The 19,755-nt window shown below is 46.9% G+C and overlaps 1 protein-coding gene across 7 annotated transcripts in view; it reads right to left on the bottom strand.

The window, feature by feature from the left end:
• LOC139061054 (glutamine--fructose-6-phosphate aminotransferase [isomerizing] 2-like) overlaps positions 1 to 19,755 on the bottom strand; it is a 91,872-nt gene that overhangs the window by 56,210 nt on the left and 15,907 nt on the right. For all 7 annotated transcript variants that reach the window (XM_070540498.1, XM_070540519.1, XM_070540534.1 and 4 more), the window contains exon 2: positions 2,329 to 2,436. In XM_070540498.1, the coding sequence (XP_070396599.1) occupies positions 2,329 to 2,436 (108 nt within the window). The remainder of the gene's footprint in view (positions 1 to 2,328; positions 2,437 to 19,755) is intronic.

The following is a 19,755-nucleotide window of genomic DNA, read 5'->3' as shown; positions in this document are numbered from 1 at the left end:
ACTTCGCGCCATGCTGACTGCTTCGCCTGTCTTGAAGCTTGCTTGATTATCTGCGTTCTAAATTTCGGTCTTTTGCACCTACAGTCCCGACAGCACACCGACATAGCAGCAGGCATGGCTGGTAATTCACGATTCGAGACCCGGGCACAGCGACAATTAACAATTCGACCGATGCGAAGTGGTTAAGTGACCAGGTGTGTGCAAATGACCACAAATGGCCGGGCTGATTCGGTGACGATTCACTACCCCACTACGAGCAGCACAGGTTCTCTTAGAGAGTTAAATGTGCTCATACTTGACTTCAAGTCAGCATGTTGAGGCAGCGCAGCAAGGTAGTATTGATTACAGCAGATCGATGTTCGAGCGCTGTCATTAAAAGCTACGTCAAGCGAGCAGCGCACGAGCTCGCACGTACGTGCGAGCTCATATGCATTGCATCAGTTATTAGCAGTTACTAAAAGGGACAGATGGCCGCTACGACAACGCAGGCATAACTACTTGTTTAGCGGCATGCAGTCAACAAAGATTGCAGGAGGCCCGCCGTTTTCGCGGCATGTCGAAAGACCGCTGCCTTCGCGGCGAGTACGATCGTGTGCTCGAGCAGTTCCGTACACATGATGTCTGCTTATCGCTGCTGTGGATTCATTTTATGAAGCATTTCCTCGCGTTTGTGCGCCTGAATCTAGCAGCGTGCAAACCTAACCTGAAGTTCCACTTCGTACGCGACTCGCTTCACTTGCGATTGACACCGCGCTAAAACTTCGCCGCTTAATTCTTGAACTGTATACAGGTATTCGGCACTGCATAATTTCTTGCCTTTACGCAGCGTGCCACCCCTGAAAAAATCTTCGGCACCGGATATTCGCTGCAGGCCGTGATACAACACAACCGAAAGTGGCGGGTCCATATTGTAAACGTGCTTTCCGAAGCAGACGACCGAGCTTGGTACGACCCATTTTAGGACAGAGGGCGCTTTTTAGCACCTTTTTCGCAGCGCCCCCTGGGCAATGCAAGAGCCCCATTGATGGAGGCTCGTGTGCATGGAGGCAAATGCCGCTGCCTTTTTATGCTGCCCTCTGAAGTTATACCCGACTATAGAATACCTGCGACTACAGAATACCCGAGCTGGAGGATCGCGTGACGCATGCGGCACGCAATCGGACAATAGCATTTCGCAGGGAGAGATACGAAACTCTCCTGCCTGATATTTCTGTGCGCCCCAAGGCTGTGAGAATGATTACAAAGTTTCCAACTACGTCTTTCGTCATCGCACGTCTAGTTAGAGCTCCACTGTCGTCCTGTATAAATTTTTGTGAGGCCCTAACGGTAAGACTGTCGCCAGTGCGACAAGAAGACACCCTTAAAGGGGTAAACATTTTTACAGTAAGAAATACTGGCTAACGTGCAATGACCAGTACGTCGCTTCACATTTATTCAGCGGTATTCTGCTGTCTTAACTGAAAGTCGCCAAGAATTAAAATTTAGCTGAGGGCACTACGCGAACAGCGTTCACTGTACCTTGATGGGTGGTGTTCAATGAATATTTCTCGTTCATTGTGAGCGAATACGTTTAATTAGCCAAATTTATCAACTAATCGATAAGATGGCAATGAAGAGGTTGTGGATGACGTTTACAAATGACCGACAACAACATTTAAAACAACCTAGGACGTGAAGAAACTGCCGTGTTGGCGTAGTGGCTAGATATACACCACAGCGCTAGAGCTCGCGGACAACTTTTTGTTGCAATGATCGAAGAGAAAGCGCTACAGGGCCGAAGCTTCTGCACGCGTGTTACTGCGCGTGCAGTAACACGCGCAGGAACTAGCTTGTCACGCCGTCAAAAGTAGCGTGCGTAGCCAGCGGGTGACGACACACCGGGCACGTGCCTTATTTCACACGCATTAAGTGGCCTTTTGTTCAATTTTGGCGCCTGCGTAGTTAGTACTGCTTGCTATTAAATACGTGTTTTTTCGAAAACGCTTGATCGAGCAATAAGACGGCAGTACATAGCTACATGTAGGAAGGTGAATGAAGTCTCATTTTACGCGCACAAGCACTTCAGGTGCGGGTATCGGCGATTTCAGCGACACAAGCATGGTCCTCGCCACGAGACGTAACGCGAACTCAACTCGATCAGTGCCCATCCTAATGCATACGGTATTTTTTCCCACTTTCTATTAAGACGCAACTTTTGCGTTTCAAGCAAAGGGCGATCGGTATCACGACAATAAGTCACGATAATGAGATGAGTCACGATGACAGACGTAAATTTACAATGACAGGGTTTCGTGCGATCGGCTGCTTAGCAAAGTTATCTGAACTCACCAGCAGAATCGTAGCCCCTATACTCCAGTCGCTGAAGGCCCTTGATGAGACATTCCAGGATTTCCCGTCGTGTCTTCGGTTCGAGGTAATTCAGGTAGGCGAAAATTCCTGAAATGAAAACGCCGAGCGTGAACAATCGTAGCACATGGAACGCCAGCGAGAATATAACGACACCCGCCGTGATTGCTTAGTGGCTCTGGTGTTGCGCCGCTAAGCACGAGGTCGCGAGATCAAATCCCGGTCAGGGCAGTCACATTTTGATGGGGGCAAAATGCGAAAACACCCATGCACTAAGATTTAGGTGCACATTAAAGAAGCCCAGGTGGCTAAAATTAATCCAGAGTCCCACATTACAGCGTGCCTCATAATCAGATCGTAGTTTTGGCACGTAAACGCCCATAATTTAATTTTAACGCGACAGCATTAAGGAGCTCGTGTCGCAGAAAAGCCGGTGTCGTCGGCGTTGGCCGTGAGCGATAAATCCCAGCAGGCACTTCATGAATAAAAAACACCTTGCAAGATGGGCTGGGTGGGAATCGAACCAGGGTCTCCGGAGTGTGAGACGGAGGCGCTACCACTCAGCCACGAGTTTGATGCTTCAAAGCGGTACAAAAGCGTCTCTAGTGAATGCGGTGTTGCCTTAGAAACGAGCTGTTTCTAAGGCTCAGGCGTGCGTCGCTTGCTCAGGCGCACATTTCGTTGCCGCGCGGAACGCGGCGCTGCTCGACGCTCACCGCGTCCGATGCGGGGCGCGTAGTCGCTGCGCCGTAGCCCACTGTCTTACACCCCTTGGCGGGTCGACGGGAACGCTGTCGCGTTCCACTCTTGAAGGCGAAGCTTAAGCGTCCTCCAATTTTTTATTTAACCACGGCCGAGCTGGAAGGCGAGCACAGTGCTATATATACATATATCGCTTCAGGGCGGCCGTGATATAAGGAAGTGCAAATGCAGAAATAATCAATCAGGTAATCGAGAAATCTGCGGAGTACAATCAACCTCTCGATATTGCTTTCATAGATTATGAAAAGGCATTTGATTCAGTGTAGATACCAGAAGTCAGAGGCATTGCGCAATCAAGGAGTACAGGAGGCATACGTGAATATCTTGGCAAATATCTACAAATATTCCAGAGCTACCTTGGTTCTCCACAAGCAGAAAGTTACCTATCAAGAAAGGGGTCAGGCAAAGAGACACCATCTCTCCAATGCTATTCACTGCATGCTTAGAAGTATTCAAGACATTAGACTGGGAAGGCTTAGGAGTGAGGATAAACGGCGAATATCCCAGCCAGGCACGTACCCAGGATTTTTTTCGGGGGGGGGGGCCCGCCACCTCCATCATCATCATCATCATCATCATCATCATCATCATCATCATCATCATCATCCTGTTTTATGTCCACTGCAGGACGAAGGCCTCTCCCTGCGATCTCCAATTACCCCTGTCCTGCGCCAATCGATTCCAACTAGCGCTCGCGAATTTCCTAATTTCATCGCTCCACCTAGTGTTTTGTCGTCCTCGATTGCGTTTCCCTTCTCTTGGTACCCAGTCTGTAACCTAATGGTCCAATGGTTATCTAACCGGCGCATTACATGACCTGCCCAGCTACATTTTTTCCTCTTGATGTCAATTAGAATATCGTCTATACCCGTTCCCTCTCTGATCCAAACCACTCTCTTTCTCTCTTAACGTTATGCCTAGCAATCTTCGTTCGATCGCTCTTTGCGTGGCCCTTCACTTGCTCTCAAGTCTCTGCCACATATGCACTGGCAAAATGCACTGGGAAATGCACTGGCAAATGCATTGGCACTGGACATATTGCACTGGTAAAATGCACTGATTGCACACCTTACTTTTCAATAATAATGGTAAGCTTCCAGTCAGGAGCTGGAAATGTCTGCCGTATGCGATCCAACCTATTTTTATTCTTCTGTGAATTTCCTTCTCATGATCAGGGTTCCCTCTGATTAATTGACCTAGGTAAACGTACTCCTTCACAGTCTCTAGTGGCCGACTGACCATCCTGATCTCTTGTACCTTTTCCCGGCTATTTATCATTGTCTTCATCTTCTGCATAATAATATTCAATCCCACTCTTACACTCTCTCTGTTAAGGTCTCCTATCATTTGTTGTAACTCATCTGCATTGTTGTTGAATAGAACAATGTCATCGGCAAACCGAAGGTTGCTGAGATATTTGCCGTCGATCTTTACTCCTAAGCCTTCCCAGTTTAATAGCTTGAATTCTTCTAAGCACGTAGAAAATAGCTTTGGAGAAATTGTGTCTCCCTGTCTGTCTGACCCCTTTCTCTATAGGTATCTCCCTGCTTTTCTTGTGTAGAATTAAGGTAGCTGTAGAACCTCTGTAGATATTCTAACGCGAAAGACGAGTCAGTAAGACGAGAAACTATTTACGGATTATATTTAGAACAACGGTTGCAGCGCTGACCGGTTAGATTCACAGCGCGGCCAAGTTCGTCCTCTCTCCTCATTTCTGGAATGATGGCGCATACGCGCCTCGTTCAAACAACCAAATACCTCACGCATGTAGTAATATTTTCCAAGACTTTAACGTAAGCGTTCTGTACTCCTTCATTACATAGTGCCTGTACTATTGCTGGTATCTCTACTGAATCAAATGCCTTTTCATAATCTATATAAGCCACATAGAAAGGCTTATTGTACTCTGCAGATTTCGCGATAACCTGATTGATGACATGGATGTGGTCCAATGTAAAGTATCTCTTCCTGAAGCCAGCCTGTTCCCTTGGTTGACAAAATCCAGTGTTAACCTTATTCTATTGGAGATTATTTTGGTAAATATTTTATACAATACTGGGAGCAAGCTGTGGTCCCATAATTGTTCAATTCTTTAACGTCTCCTTTTTATTGTGGATTAGTATAATGTCTGCATTCTTCCAGTTTTCTGGGACTCTTGCAGTCGATAGACACTTCGTACAAAGAGCCGCCAGTTTTCCAAGCATTATGTCTCCTCCATCTTTGATTAAATCGACTGTTATTCCACCTTATCCTCCCGCTCTTCATCGTTTCATGTCTTGCAGGGCCCTTCTGACCTCATCGCTAGTTATAGGAGAGTTTCTGTATCCTGTTCATTACTGTTTCTAAGTGAACTATCATGACTCCTCTTCGTACTGTATACAGGTCAGCTTAGAATTTTTCCGCTGCTTTTACTATATCTTCGAGATTGCTGATGATATTATCCTTCTTATCTTTTAGTGGTTTATCATCATCATGGTTTGTCCTATGCCAGTTTTCTTTTTTATTGATTTCAGGCTGCGTTCGTTTTTTACGGCTTGTTCAGTCTTTCTCATGTTATAGTTTCCAATATCAGTTATTTTCGCCTTATTGATCAGTTTTGACAGTTCCGCAAATTGCGTAACGCTGTGCGGCCGCCAGTCCCATACAACCACGTAGAGCGCAGAACTCTGCGATTCTGGACGTACTGCGCTCACTATGAAAGGTTAGAAAAACACCCACATCAGCACAGCAGAGAAGTGGCTACGTGAGGCGGTTCGACCAATAACTGTGGAAGCGTCATTCAAAACAAGTAATTGTTCTCCTCTTCCAGCGGCGTTTTCTCTACTTCCTTTTTAAATAAAGAGATGTTGATCCATAAATATTCTCATAAACAACGGTCAACTTTTTTTATTATTCGCTTTTGCTTGCAGTTTGGTTGTTGCCTTGGCTCTCTCCCTTAGTAGATCGCTTAATTTCTCAACTCCTTGCGATGTTTGTTTCCGGTTGCCAATTTTGCACGAAAAGTGCTATACAGTTAGGGAAAAACAGACGAGATAACGGGCGACAGTCATCTTGCTTATGGGTTTAAGGTTTACTGCAGGGTTTCATGAAGGACGCTCTTTCACATTATATTATTTCCCACCTTATCTAACCCATATCACGTGTATATGGTTCCGGGCATCTGCCAGCGTCGCGGTGAGCCGTAACTCAAGGAAACAATGAAGCAAAGGGATAACTCGTTCCATGAGAGTACAGACCAGCTGAGTAACAGCCGCATCCCTCTCCTGGTCCCAGTATCAGCCTAAACAAAGAAGGTTGAACTAACAAAAGCAACAGCTATGCGCGTGACGGTTGAATAGATGGTGACAACTGAACGCATGTCGAGTTAATCGCGCGGTTGCGGAATCTACGAGAAAACTGTCCTTCACATTGCAAGAGATGCCGATAACTACCGCCATCTAAAAGGAGTGAAAAAGGCAGCATAATGCTGACCGATGAACAGCTGCGAATCTCAACATTGATGTGGTGGCGCTTTAGGGATGTGTGAGGAGTGGTGGCGTGGGTGGGGAGGGGGGGGGGGGGGTATGCCACTTGATTTCGGGGGGGGGCCCGGGCCCCCCCGGGCCCCCCCCTGGGTACGTGCCTGATCCCAGCAACCTTCTGTTTGCAGATGACATTGTCCTGTTCAGCAACACTGGGGACGAATTACAACTAATTATTGAGGATCTTAATCGAGAAAGTTTAAGAGTGAGGTTGAAGAACAATATGCAGAAGACAAAGATAATAACGCCTGGCAAGGCAACAAGAGTTCAGGATCGCCAATCAGCCTCTAGAGTCTACAAAATTTGCCCGAACCGTTTCAGGGGGCCCTTTAACCAGCCCCAATGCTTAGAATATATGGACCTGTAAAATCGTCTAGATTTCTCGAATTGGGTCCTCACAAAAGCCGATGAGTCATCGTGCTCCTTGAGCAACATCATGTGCACAGATGAAGCCAATTTTCACAGAAATGGCCAAGTAAATTTGCATAACGCACACTATTAGCGTCACTCCAATCCACACTGGGTAAAGCGCAATGAGCACCTGTACCAGTGATCGTTCAATGTGTGCTGCGGCATTTACGCCGGTGCTATAATCGGTCCTATCTCCTTTGATCACACACTGACTGGACAGCGTTAAGTGGACGAAACCCTTGAAGCAGTGGTGGATGAGCTTCTCAGCGAAGTCCCGCTGTCACATCTTCCATGTGACAGCGGAAGATGGGGCGCCAGCAGCCAGAAGCGCCAGCAGCGGCAGCCGAGCCCGAAACTGGCTGTATGCGACTTTTCATGCGCTATAGATTGGAAGGGACGGGCCTGTAAATTGGCGCTCTAGGTCACCTGACCTCTATCCACTCTCTTTCTTTGGGGTTATGTGAAAGATCGCGCGTCCATGATTGAGACGGACGTCAGATTGGTACAAGGCAAGGATAACGGATGTCTGCCGTAGAATTCCGGCGTCGGTCATCAAGAAAGCCACTGAAGATGTGATAAAGCGGACTCAGTATACTGCGCATTTACAGAAGGAGACCTATTCGAACACGTCCTCTAGGCAGCAGCTGGTGTTCAACGAAGCTTACGAATTCATGTATAATAAGGGCACACTGAAATCTGATGTATCTTTTTTTTTTTTTTTTTGAGCAGGCGTCCCGATTGCAATTCGGCTCTTTTGGAAGTGGTTGTTTACTCATTGAACGCATCGGTTTTGCCTTTTCTCCACACATTGGTCGCTTCCCGGTCTGTTTATTTCGCTTTTATTTTTTACACGAACCTGTTTTTGCAGCACGGATACAATTTCATGAAAAATAAAACGTTCAATTTGGCTTTGATCTGAAGCAAGTTTCTGGCGCAAAATATAGCTACACAGGCTCTCTTTTGATGCGGTGCGAGCAAAGACAAGATTTTGAAACATTCTATGCCTATTACATTGCTTTTCGCATTTCGTGTGTCGTCAGAGCGGCACTTCGACCCCGTTATCAAGGGGCTTTTGCTATCAGTGTGATCAGTCGGCCTTGAGATATGGATAATAAGTGCGACGTGGAGAGGAAGGAATAGCTGCGAAGCCGCGGTAACTGCTGTTGATGTTCCTTCCAAGGTAAATACACCTGGTAGCGAAGCTTCCATAGGAGACCATACGTTCAAAACATGGCGGTTCATCGGCGGTTCATGGGGCTTAGCGCCATCTCTGTGTGGAGGGAACACTTCCGGAGGAAGAAAAAATAATGTGACGCCAAATCCATTAAAAACAGAAGCGACGTCATTTTGTTTTGTTGGCCTGCCTGCCTCTAGAGCTATAACTGGAAAAGCTGGCGCCACCTTCGGCGTGACGTGGCATGAGGGATCACGTGGACAAAGCGGCCGCGTCGGCTGCTTCGGAAGCGCTGAAGCGAGCTGAAAACGAAAATTCAAAATCCCAGCTGCGCAGCGGTTGTGATTAAGTGGTGAGGCTTTACCGCCTTGTCTGCTTGACAACATTTGAAAGTACTATAATAGGTAGCGGCTGCCTTTGGAGGCGTGCAGCAAGGTAGGCTACTGATCGGTGCCGCAATGCCGGACGTACGCAACGGAGCCCGGTGTCAGCCTTATTCACACGTAGTCACAGGGCAAGGAGCTGCCTGAAGCTTGGCTGGTGAAACTAAGAAGCGGCAGACAGCCATCCGCTACAACTCGGGTATGCAGCAAGCACAGACGCGAGGAACATTTCTGCTACGGCGCCGGGACTGCGCGATGTTCGGTGAGTAGCAGAAAACGCGCACTGAGGCGCTCGCCCGCGCCCGCTGCCCGGCTAATGTGATGACGGTTTGGTCTGTGAACTTGTTGATGCTAGATACTGGCAAGTTCGCATTAAAGGGACACTAAAGGTTACTATTAAGTCAACGTGGACTGTTGAAATACCATCACAGAAACCTCGAAACGCTTGTTTCGTGCCAAGGAGAGACTTATTTTAAGAGAAAATGCGTTCTGAAGCGTCCGCGTACCTCTAGCGCAGTTCAAATCGCCCGCCCTCCGATCGAGGAGTACTGACATCATGGTCTCATAGTGACGTTGCGCCATCGGTGAGTAGAACGGCGTCCGCAGACGGCGCTACGGCTTTTCTGCGCAAAACGCAAACGCGCGGCCAGAAACAGAGCCAAGACAGAGCCGACAGCAGAGCGAAAGCGGGAGTACGGTGGCTAGCGGAAGGAGAAACGAATTACGTCCCACGGCACACGGAAAGTCAGTTTTCGTTAAACTATAGGCTGCGGCGAGCTCGCAGCGTGGTCTGTGAGAAGTGACGAGCCTTTTCGCACTCGCAACAGGGCATAAAAAAGTGCGAATCGACGCAAAACTCGGCAAACGTGCTTCGCCACAGCCAGGGCTCAATACCACCCAAGCTGGCACGACCAACGCTACTATACTTTGGGCACGACCCAGGTGTCGTTTCCCGCACCGCCACCAGGCGACGCTACTATACCTCAAACTCCAGCGCAAGACGCCCATAAGCTGGTACTTCATTCTATGACGGAAACTTCGACGCTCGTCGCAATGGACCCTGACACCGACAGATTGGCTCGCGATGGTGGGCTCAACTTCAGCGATTTGAGCACTGACGAGCGCGACCTGCTGCTGAGGGCTCGCACTGCCGGCGTCGTTGCGTACTACGACGGCGGCCTCGACACCGGCTCTCCGGAGCGGGAAAGCAACGAGGGCTTCCCACGACATCACATGGACGTGGCATTCTCGCTGCTTGTTCCAAATGAAAGTTTCGCGAGCCAGCAGAACCCTCACAGCACGACGCGATAACGAAAGTACTGAAACTCCAAAGCGTGCGCGGCGCAGAGTCGAGCGCGCAGAGTCGAGAGAAAACGAAACCTTTCGAACACCCATATTACTGAAGGGTAACGTCAAAATGTTATTTTTTCTTAGAATCGAATAGACGTAGACAAGCAGCATTTTTTTCCGTTTTATAATCGAATGAAATGATATTTTTAATACGAGTAGTTGAGTATTAGTAACACAAATTATGAGGAGTCCTTTCGTCATCGGTCTAGTACCGGAATGTCGCTGGGGGGTCTCAAATCATGTCATGCATTTACCACAATTTCTCGGTTACTAAAGCTCTGTTCGCGATTATATTGACGCCTTAGACGTTCTAGAACATTGCTCTACCACTTTAACTTGAGTTTCTGGTAACCTTTAGTGTCCCTTTAAGAAAGGCACGGCATATGGTCATGTTTGTGTTATTAATTAATGCACTGGATTACGAAAATCAAGCAGAGGGAAATTGCACGCTGAGAAGACCGATAAACATACAGTGCGACGCAACTTGAGCAATAATATTGAAATGTCCAAGAATTTCGGAGACAAAAAAAGATCGAATCGTCGCGACGGCACATCACAGTCGCCGTAGCTAGGCGTCGAAGTCTCTAAACGGAATTATTTTTGAACAGCTCTCATAGCGCCCACGCGACAATGGTTGCTTGTATACTGTCAAATGCTCATATTCTGCGGCCTAAAGCTCATGGCACGGTGAGAAAACGCGCGCGCGGTGAAAGCGAAACAGTGCGCGGACAAGCATTGTTAGGAATGGCCGTACGGGGTGGCAACGTGCCAGCTTTCAGCCCGCTGCACGTCCGCATGTCCGCAATAGGCATTAGTAAGAGGCGATTGGAGGATTGGTGGAAGAAGAGTAGGGAAACGACAAAAAACGGAGACGTACAAAAGCACAGTTCGCAATAGGGGATCAAAAATTTGGGTGTGGTAGTTCATAGGTTTTTTTTCCCTTTTTTTATTGTTTAACCTAGGTAGGACATTAGGCAGTATAATAGCAAGAGCTTGGTGGCGCAACCCACCGCCGCGTTCCAAAGGGAACGCTTATAACATCCATCCATCCGGCAAAGAGGTAGCGTCTGCAAACGATTCCGTGCTTTCAGTTTGCCGAAGATTATATCGACAGTTAAAAACTTCCTTCGTTTTGAGAGTACTTATATAAATGTCCAGGAGCGCTGCCGCATGGTGTTTTTATTGAGCGCCGTAAGCGAAACCTATGAGGAGCGCGCTGCGGGATCCCTCTTACTACGCAAGGCAGGCGCTTCCGACAGATGGCGACTCCGTAAGTCCTCGCCCTCAATATTCGAATGCCCCGCCATTCGACTTGATGGGCGTTGCGAGCTTTCAGCGCGGCAAGCGATGCAGGAAAAGGCCAGCCGTACCGTTGTCGAAATCGCACCCCTGCACAGAACATACTTTCTTTGGAGGCCGACGAAGGCTTTAGGTGTAGAGTGCTGATCCTATCGTCGGATGCCAAGCCCGTCGGCCAGCGCAGTCGCACGAAAACAACTACACAATTATCTGGCGGTCGGAACTCACTACTTTTGACTGAACAGGTTAAGAAGCCATGAAGCTATCAGCGTCACCAAATTCAGACAAACTTCGACAAGCAAAAAAGCACAACGTGTGAGGGGGGCGTATTTCGACAGGTGAACTTTACGAGCGCGCCTTTCTGCGCCCTTGAAGAGGTGCATATTGTGAGTGATAGCAGCGTTAACGCCCCCGTGTAACGATGGGCGCTGAAAAGAGATGTATTTTTATTAGTAATAATAAAATTAAACTAGTATTTTCTTAACTCGTTACGATTCCGGTATATATATATATATATATATATATATATATATATATATATATATATATATATATATATATATATATACACACACGCGTTGTATCCTTTCGTAACAAATTTATTGAAATGTGTGTACCATGCCCTGTGGGCCATGAGAGTACCTGAAAAAAAAATATACAAAATTGACCAGGAATTTTATTTTCGTTGAACAAATCTAACTGTGTCTCGCTAGAATTATAAAAAAAAACGCTTTTTTCTTTCCCAATGTTTGTTCCCTCCAAACATAGTCGTGCTTCAATCGCTGCTCTCATAACCACCCTTGCTGATGTCGGTGACAATACGTACTGAACCGCTTTTCGCCCGAAGCTTCGCGACCTATTTGGTTCGACTTTGCTCCTTCCGTATACCATTATCAAGGTGATGCACTGTCTCTTCGGGTTTGCCACAGGTAATGCAGTTGCTTTAAACCAGCTTATTTGAGGGCGATGCTTTATGGATGCGGGTGGGAGCGCACTCAAGTGGTTAATTCATACTTATTGAGGTTTCTTTGCCAGTCGAAAAAAAAAACTGTACGCAATTAGTACGTCGCTGAAAACACCGCAGTTAGATGTAATTTTGGGGTGCCTACAAATGCCGCATTGAACCTTTGAAAATTAGGACAGATAATTAATTGCAATTACTGAATTAAATCTCATTAACGAAAAACTTACTGGCGGCTACTCCACTGTACCGGAAACAATATGCACTAGTTTTTTTTCGCGTAACGCAACTGATAGTTGAGGAACACTGCCTAATTCAATTAGTAACCAAAATGAGGCTAAGCCGGGTTCATTCGAAATCAATCAACAGCAGTCATGCGCAGCAGCGCTTATACTCGGACTCACAGAAAAAGAAGAGAGAGAGGCCGCAATTTCGCAGGAAAGGCGAAGCAGTATTAGTGATAGCCAAGTATGCGACAATTACATGAAGGAAGATTACACCACCGAGATGAATCAGGCTGCGAAATTGAACTGTCTCGTACTATGAGGTCTTGTATATACTCATAACAACGATTAAAGTCCTGGGTCATCTCGTTAGCAAAGACGGCATCCAGCCCGATCCGGACAAAATTTCCGCAGTGCTCAACTTTCCACGCCCACTCCGTGAACTGCGCAGCTTCCTTGGACTCGCGTCATACTTTCGACGTTTTATCCGGAACTTCGCCAGCATGGCCTCCACAAGCTCCTAGCTAGTTCCAGTTCCTTCGATTGGAACGATCAGCGCGAAGCCGCGTTCCAAGAACTCAAGCACGCACTAACATCCCCACCTGTTCTTTGTCATGTTGATGACAAGGCGCCCACATAACTGCATACTGACGCTGGTGGTCAAGGAATTGGTGCCGTAGTGCTGCAGCGCGACCAAGAATTTTGCGAAAAGGTTGTTGCATATGCAAACCGCGTTCTGATTTCAGCGGAAAAGAAGTACTCGATAACCGAACAAGAGTGTTTGGCTGTTGTCTGGTCCATTGAGAAATTTCGTCCATACCCCCCACGGTCGACATTTCACGGTTGTGACCGACCACCATGACCTATGTTGGTTATCGACAATCAAAAACTTGTCTGGACGCCTTGGCCACTGGATACTCCAATTACAAGCATATATGATTTCGATGTCATATACAAGTCCGGAAGGAAGCACCAAGGTGCCGATGCTCTTTCCCGATGCCCATTACCACCATCATCGGAGCACATCACACCTTGTCAAATTGGCCGTACGGAGGACGCATCGTCTAACACCGATTTCCTCCTTGACTCCATCAAACCGCCCTTCAGTGCTTTCCACTCACCAGCGCGCCGATTCTTATTGCCATGGTATCATAAATCGCCTTAGCGGTGTTTTATCTCCACACAATGCCAGGCTACGGAAACAGCTCAAACTGTTCAATTTCGAAGACGACGATGCTCTACCGTTACATTTTTCACCCGGAAGGCCATCGATGGGTTCCCGTTCTACCGCGCTCTCTTCGCGCTGCTGTTCTGCAGGCCTCACACGATGACCCTACGTCAGGCCACTTGGGCTACCACAAAACACACGAGCGCATACGCAGCCAATTCTTTTGGCCAGGTCTTTCCACGAGCATAGCTAGATATGTTGCCTCGTGCACGCTTTGCCAACACCCTACGGGACGCTACAACCACTTCCTTGTCCAGCAGAACCCTTCTCTGTCGTCGGCATTGACCTTTTCGGGCCACTCCCACCTATTCCAGACGGTAACAGATGGATCGTCACTGCTGTTGACCACTTGACCCGGTACGCTGAAACAGCCTCAGTACGTTCAGGAGCTGCCTCAGAAGTAGCGGCCTTCTTGCAGGGTATCTACTGACGTCACGGGGCGCCTCACGTTCTTTTGAGCAACCGAGGCAAGACATTACTTTCAAGCACTCAAGTTCTGCAAGCGTCCAACACCGTGCACAAGACAACGTCTAGCTACCACCCTCAAACCAATGGCCTAACAGAGCGATTTCATCGCACGTGGTGCGACATGCTATCTATGTATATTCAACCTGAATATCGTAACTGGGATGCGAATCCCCCAATTTTAACATTTACATACAATACGTCTGTTCAACGGACTACCGGATACTCTCCGTCACACCCAAGCTCATCACTCGACGTTTATTTCTTCTCTGACCCCGTCAACGCTTCACCATTCATTTGCGACCAGTTTGTGTATCGTCTTGACCAATGTCGTCGTCGCGCCCGTATGAACACTGAAGCAAGCCAATGCGATCGCAAACATCGGTACGATGTCTCTCACCGCGTCGTTTCCTACCGCCCTGGTGACGATGTGCTCCTATAGACACCTGCACGAACACCCGGTTCATGTGAGAACCTTGAGTCTCGATATATTGGACCCTACAAAGTCATAGAGCAGACCTCACAGGTGAGCTATCGCGTTACACCTGTTGATGCCCCAAGTGACCGACGCTGCCGCGGAACAGAGATCGTGCACGTTTCCCGCCTGAAGCCCTTTCATCTCCGCACCACTGTCTAATGTCAGGCTGACCGTTTCCGTCCACGGAGGAAATTAGCGTCAGCATTTATGCGGACGTCATCTTCATCTGTACAAAGTCATCATCAATCATCGGCTCGTGTTAGTTTTTGCGTTGGCGCCATTTTTATTTCTTGGAATGAAGCGTCGTCTCGACCGTGGTATTTGAATATTTATATATATGGTACGGGAAGCGGGTCGCCCTCCGCCCCCCCGGAAAAATGAAAACTCTCCGACTATGGATGGTGCCACTATTGAATCAAGTAGTTTTTGCTTTTGTTTTAATGAAACTTATATTTCTTCTGATGATAGACAATAGGACCCGCTGCAGCATGCCGAGTCTAAATTTATTTTTCGCGGTATCGTGGTTAATAGGCAAAATTCTGGATGTCTGAGCGAAGCAGCGTGCACTATCTAGTACATTATGTCCACCGTGGGCGGGATGAAAGTTATCAAATTTTGGTATGTACAGTCGACCACTTCAAGTGTATCAAGACTATTCGAAAAGTATTCGGATCTTCCATTATTGACTATTCGATTCAACGACCGAATCCGATGGGACAAAAATCGACTCGTCAGTCGAAAGTTTCAAATATTCGCAACACTCCCAATGGACTACATCCCCAAACCGCGCGTCCTCCAAATATAAAATACGTAACGCAGCTGCCGATAATCAAATACAAACAATAAAGCTAAACGGAAGTCGGTCACAGGAGGACGGCATGCAGAACCAACATTGTATACTCAGTCATTTATTTATCATTGTCTAGACAACAAGGCGAACTGTTCGGTAATGCAAGGTAATCCTTGCGTGCCGTAATACCGGTCTTAAGGGACCGCCATCAGCTCAAAAATTTGATATTTTTTTTCGCAGCCCCTCGTAAGAAAGCTGCATAACCTAAGCTTTAGTGCGTGAATATACCAAAGCGCACGCTTAAAATTCAGCCAATGCACCTAATTAGAGAGAGACAAAAAAAAAAGTTCGCGGCTTCTGAGCAGCCTAACCTCCTGGCGAAGCAAGGGTGCACATGTGTGTAAGTACAAGGCCGCGGCAGCTACAGTGGCACGCATACGGTGCTTAGCGATTCAAACGCGATACTCGGCGCGCATGGCTGGCAGGGATTCTTGCGCCACCGGTGGGCACAGGGAGAAACCGACCGGGCGCATTAGTCCGCCACGAGAACGAGAGCCTTTGTGGCGCAGTGTGACTGCATTTCACTCCCCCCTCCGATCACCCAGCTTCCACATTGTGGCTCAAAAAAGCGGCCGCTGCCATGCGGTCCGATTGTAGCATTCCGAGTGCTGGACAGTGCACTCAATTGCTGCGCGCAGGGAGGACGTCCACTCGTATACATAAGAGAAATGCCGCATTAGTATTCAATCCATCGAGACATTCCAACTGACCAACGTGATGCTCCAGGCAGACGATGCATATTAATGAAAGATGCATGTGTTGGTTACAAATCTAAGCTGCGATGAGCGGCTGAATACTAACGAGGTGTTTCCCCCTAACAGTCACAGACATCGCAAATCTAGAGGGTGGGCGACGGTTCGTAAATAGATTGGCTTCCGCGGATTGTATCAGTGTTACTGAAGTGCAGCGCACAAAACCGGACTGCACTATGCGAGAGTTCTTTGCTATCTTTATAACAGCATTACGGGGTGATCATTTTAAAGTTTTATGGAATTTTAAAGCCACCTGTGGCACATACCATAATTGTAGTCTTTGAGCTGTATTGCTTAGAGAGGCGGAAAATACTCGCACCATACATCGAAACGTATATTCAACTAATTGACAAAATTCACTAATTAAATTTTTAATTATTGTACGGCACATACTGCAACTTACGAATTGTAGCCGGCGAGATTGTCAGATGTATTCCTTCGGAATGAACTTCCAGAGTGACACAAGCTTGGAGATATGCGCCATCAAACTCGCCGTAAGATTGCACTGTTCGCCCACTTATTTTTTTTTAACAAAACGCTATTTTACATTATGGAGTTTTACGTGCCAAAACCACTTTATGATTATGAGGCACGCCGTAGTGGAGGACTACGGAAATTTCGACCACCTGGGGTTGTTTAACGTGCACCTAAATCTAAGTACCACGGGTGTTTTCACATTTCGCCCCCATCGAAATGCGGCCGCCGTGGCCGGGATTCGATCCCGCGACCTCGTGCTCTGCAGCCCAACACCATAGCCACTGAGCAACCACGGCGGGTAAAACGCTATTCTATGCATTGAAGCACAAAAGTAAATAACGCCCATGCATTCCGCCTCACACTTTGGAAAATAATATATAGAAACAGGTGTAATCCAAGAAATTCATTTCAAGCAGATGCGTTAGCACACTCACAGGTTACAATTCGTAATTGTTGCATGTGCCGTTAACTAATTAATTACGTTAATTAGTAAAATTTTGCTCATTAGCTTAATTTGTTTCGATTTCTGGTGCTAGTCATGCGCGCCTCTACGAACATTCCAGTTCAACGACAAGAATTATGCTATCTGCCACAGGCGATTGTTAAAAATGACGTAAAACAACAACAACAAAAAATGATCACCCTGTATGTTTAGCTCGGGGCTGACGAGACAGCGTGTACCACCACGCGGGCCTTAAGTACAGGGTCGGTGGGCTGACGACCCAAAGTAGACCTCCGAATTTACGGCGAGTTCTAACAACTTACATAAAAAAAAAGGGGAGTGCCTCTTAAAAAAAAGAATTTCGGAATTTTTATACGTCCTGAAGTTCTGAAGTAGTTCGCGGATCGCGCAGCTCGCAAGCTATTGAAGCCAACAGTAAACTACCACGTATCCCGAAGATTATAAATCGTACAATCATTCTTGCATTGAAGTGTATAATAATACATAGGGTTTTACGTGCCAAAACCACTTTCTGATTATGAGGCACGCCGTAGTGGGGGACTCCGGAAATTTCGGCCACCTGGGGTTCTTTAACGTGCACCTAAATCTAAGCACACGGGTATTTTCGCATTTCGCCCCCATCGAAATGCGGCCGCCGTGGCCGGGATTCGATCCAGCATTGAAGTGTATGAATAGGTGCGCAGTGCGTCAGGATATAAAAAGGAGACTACGCATTTTCTTTCCATGGTAGAGCAGGCTTTTGCTTTTCGCGGTGGCTCAGTTACTTTGCGCTATTGATCACGAGGTCCCGGGCTCGAATCCCGACCTCGCCGGCTGCACTCCGATGGAGTCGGTATATGCAAAAGCGCTCATGGTCAAAATTATTCCGGAGTCCCCTATTAGCCCCGAGAATTAGGAGTGGCGCCCTCTCGCGAGTGACGTCAGGGCCAGGACGCCGCTCGCTCCGGCTCGCTCGGCTGCCGCGCGCGCTCGTTCCCTTCGTGTATGCTTGGGGTACGGGTGGCTCGAGCCGTACGTATTGAAGAATACGTCGGCTTCTTTCAGCTGCCATACCTTAAACACAGTTTCTTCTTCAAAAGCGTGTGAGCCGAGAAACTTTGCGGCTTGGATATCGCAAGCTAAGTAGCGTTAAAGGGGTCTACTAGGTTTTGCAATGCATATATGCGCCATGTCTATCGGTAAATTTTGACTAAAAAAAGAATATCTGCAAATTCAACGCGCGAAGTTGTGTATGATGCTTCGCTAAACACTTAACATTCCTTTAGTATTTGGCTATGAGAGGCATTGCATTTTACGTGTTAGAAAAATTTGGTAATTGGCGTCAACATGTTATCTGATTTTAGAAAGACACTGCCCAGCGAAGCTCTCATCATGATTCCTATTACTCTGGTGTGTTGTTCTATTCAAATATGGCCATTCATTAATGCGTAAAAAATAGTTAGGCGTGCATTTCTTATGAAAAAGTTTGCTGCTACTTTCATCCCCCTCTGAAACAGGCCTCCAAAAAACGAATTGCTCATGGCTGCTAACACGATGGCGCGTCATGTAGAGTATTTACATAGTTAATTCACAAACACCATAGTAGCAATCACCTGAGAGAAAAGTTTCGTTGTTAAGATCGAGAGCCACTCAATTGAAAGTGATGAAATGTTTCATAGTGGCCCTCAGTAGCCTTTATCGACAATATGGCACACATCACGTAACGGTAGCAATCGACTGTCCGTATGGCGAGACACGCTATGTTCGCGAAACCCATCAGTTCACTACAACTTCGAATTAAAACCATAAAGCATGTTTTTTACAGCGCCAACTGGAATGGCTAAAGTATTCTCGAGCTACTACACCGCAGCTTAGATTTCCTGTATACAAAAGGAAAATTCAAGCACCTTCTGTCTCACCATGTCTCGATCCAGCGTTATTCAATTATACAAACGGATAACTATTCGCTTCGTCGGTACATAAAAGAGAACCTTGCAGGCAAATTAAGTTTGCTCCAATCCAACCGCAACCATTCATAAAGAAAGCACCACAAGCCTTGCATATACTTTCACTTGATTTCTGACCCTCCACCGGGAGAATTTCGATATCTTCAATATGTCCCATACTACTAATCACTTACGCTTCGACTTCTTTCTGGCTGCAGCTATGCGGTCCAGCAGGCATACTTCACTAAAAAAATTGGGCCGAGCAGCCTGTGTCAGTTCGCCAAACAGATTCGTCATGTATATTCCTCAAGCAGCAAGCACCAGTAAATTTCTCAAGTGAGTTTGATTTGATTTATTCATTTCCATTTACACACACACATGTACAGAGGAATGGTAAGTGGAGGTGGATGAGGGAAAAAAGTCGCACAGACGCGGCTTGAGGTAACCTCACCCCCTTAGGTACAATATGGCTGCATGGGGTAACACATCAAGCGCCATATAAATTACATTTATATAGTGGCCATAAAACATTGCAGTTATACAATATATGAAAGAACAGTGAAATATTTCCACAATAACAATGCAAAACACACTGCGGCATTGAAATAAATAAATGATATACACTTGGTAATATAGACAAAAAAAGAGGAACATAACTTACATTATTAATCATTAACAAACGCGCC

The sequence above is a fragment of the Dermacentor albipictus genome, chromosome 1 (genome assembly GCF_038994185.2).
Source record: "Dermacentor albipictus isolate Rhodes 1998 colony chromosome 1, USDA_Dalb.pri_finalv2, whole genome shotgun sequence".
Taxonomy (NCBI): domain Eukaryota; kingdom Metazoa; phylum Arthropoda; class Arachnida; order Ixodida; family Ixodidae; genus Dermacentor; species Dermacentor albipictus.
This window is presented reverse-complemented; position numbering and strand designations above follow the sequence as displayed.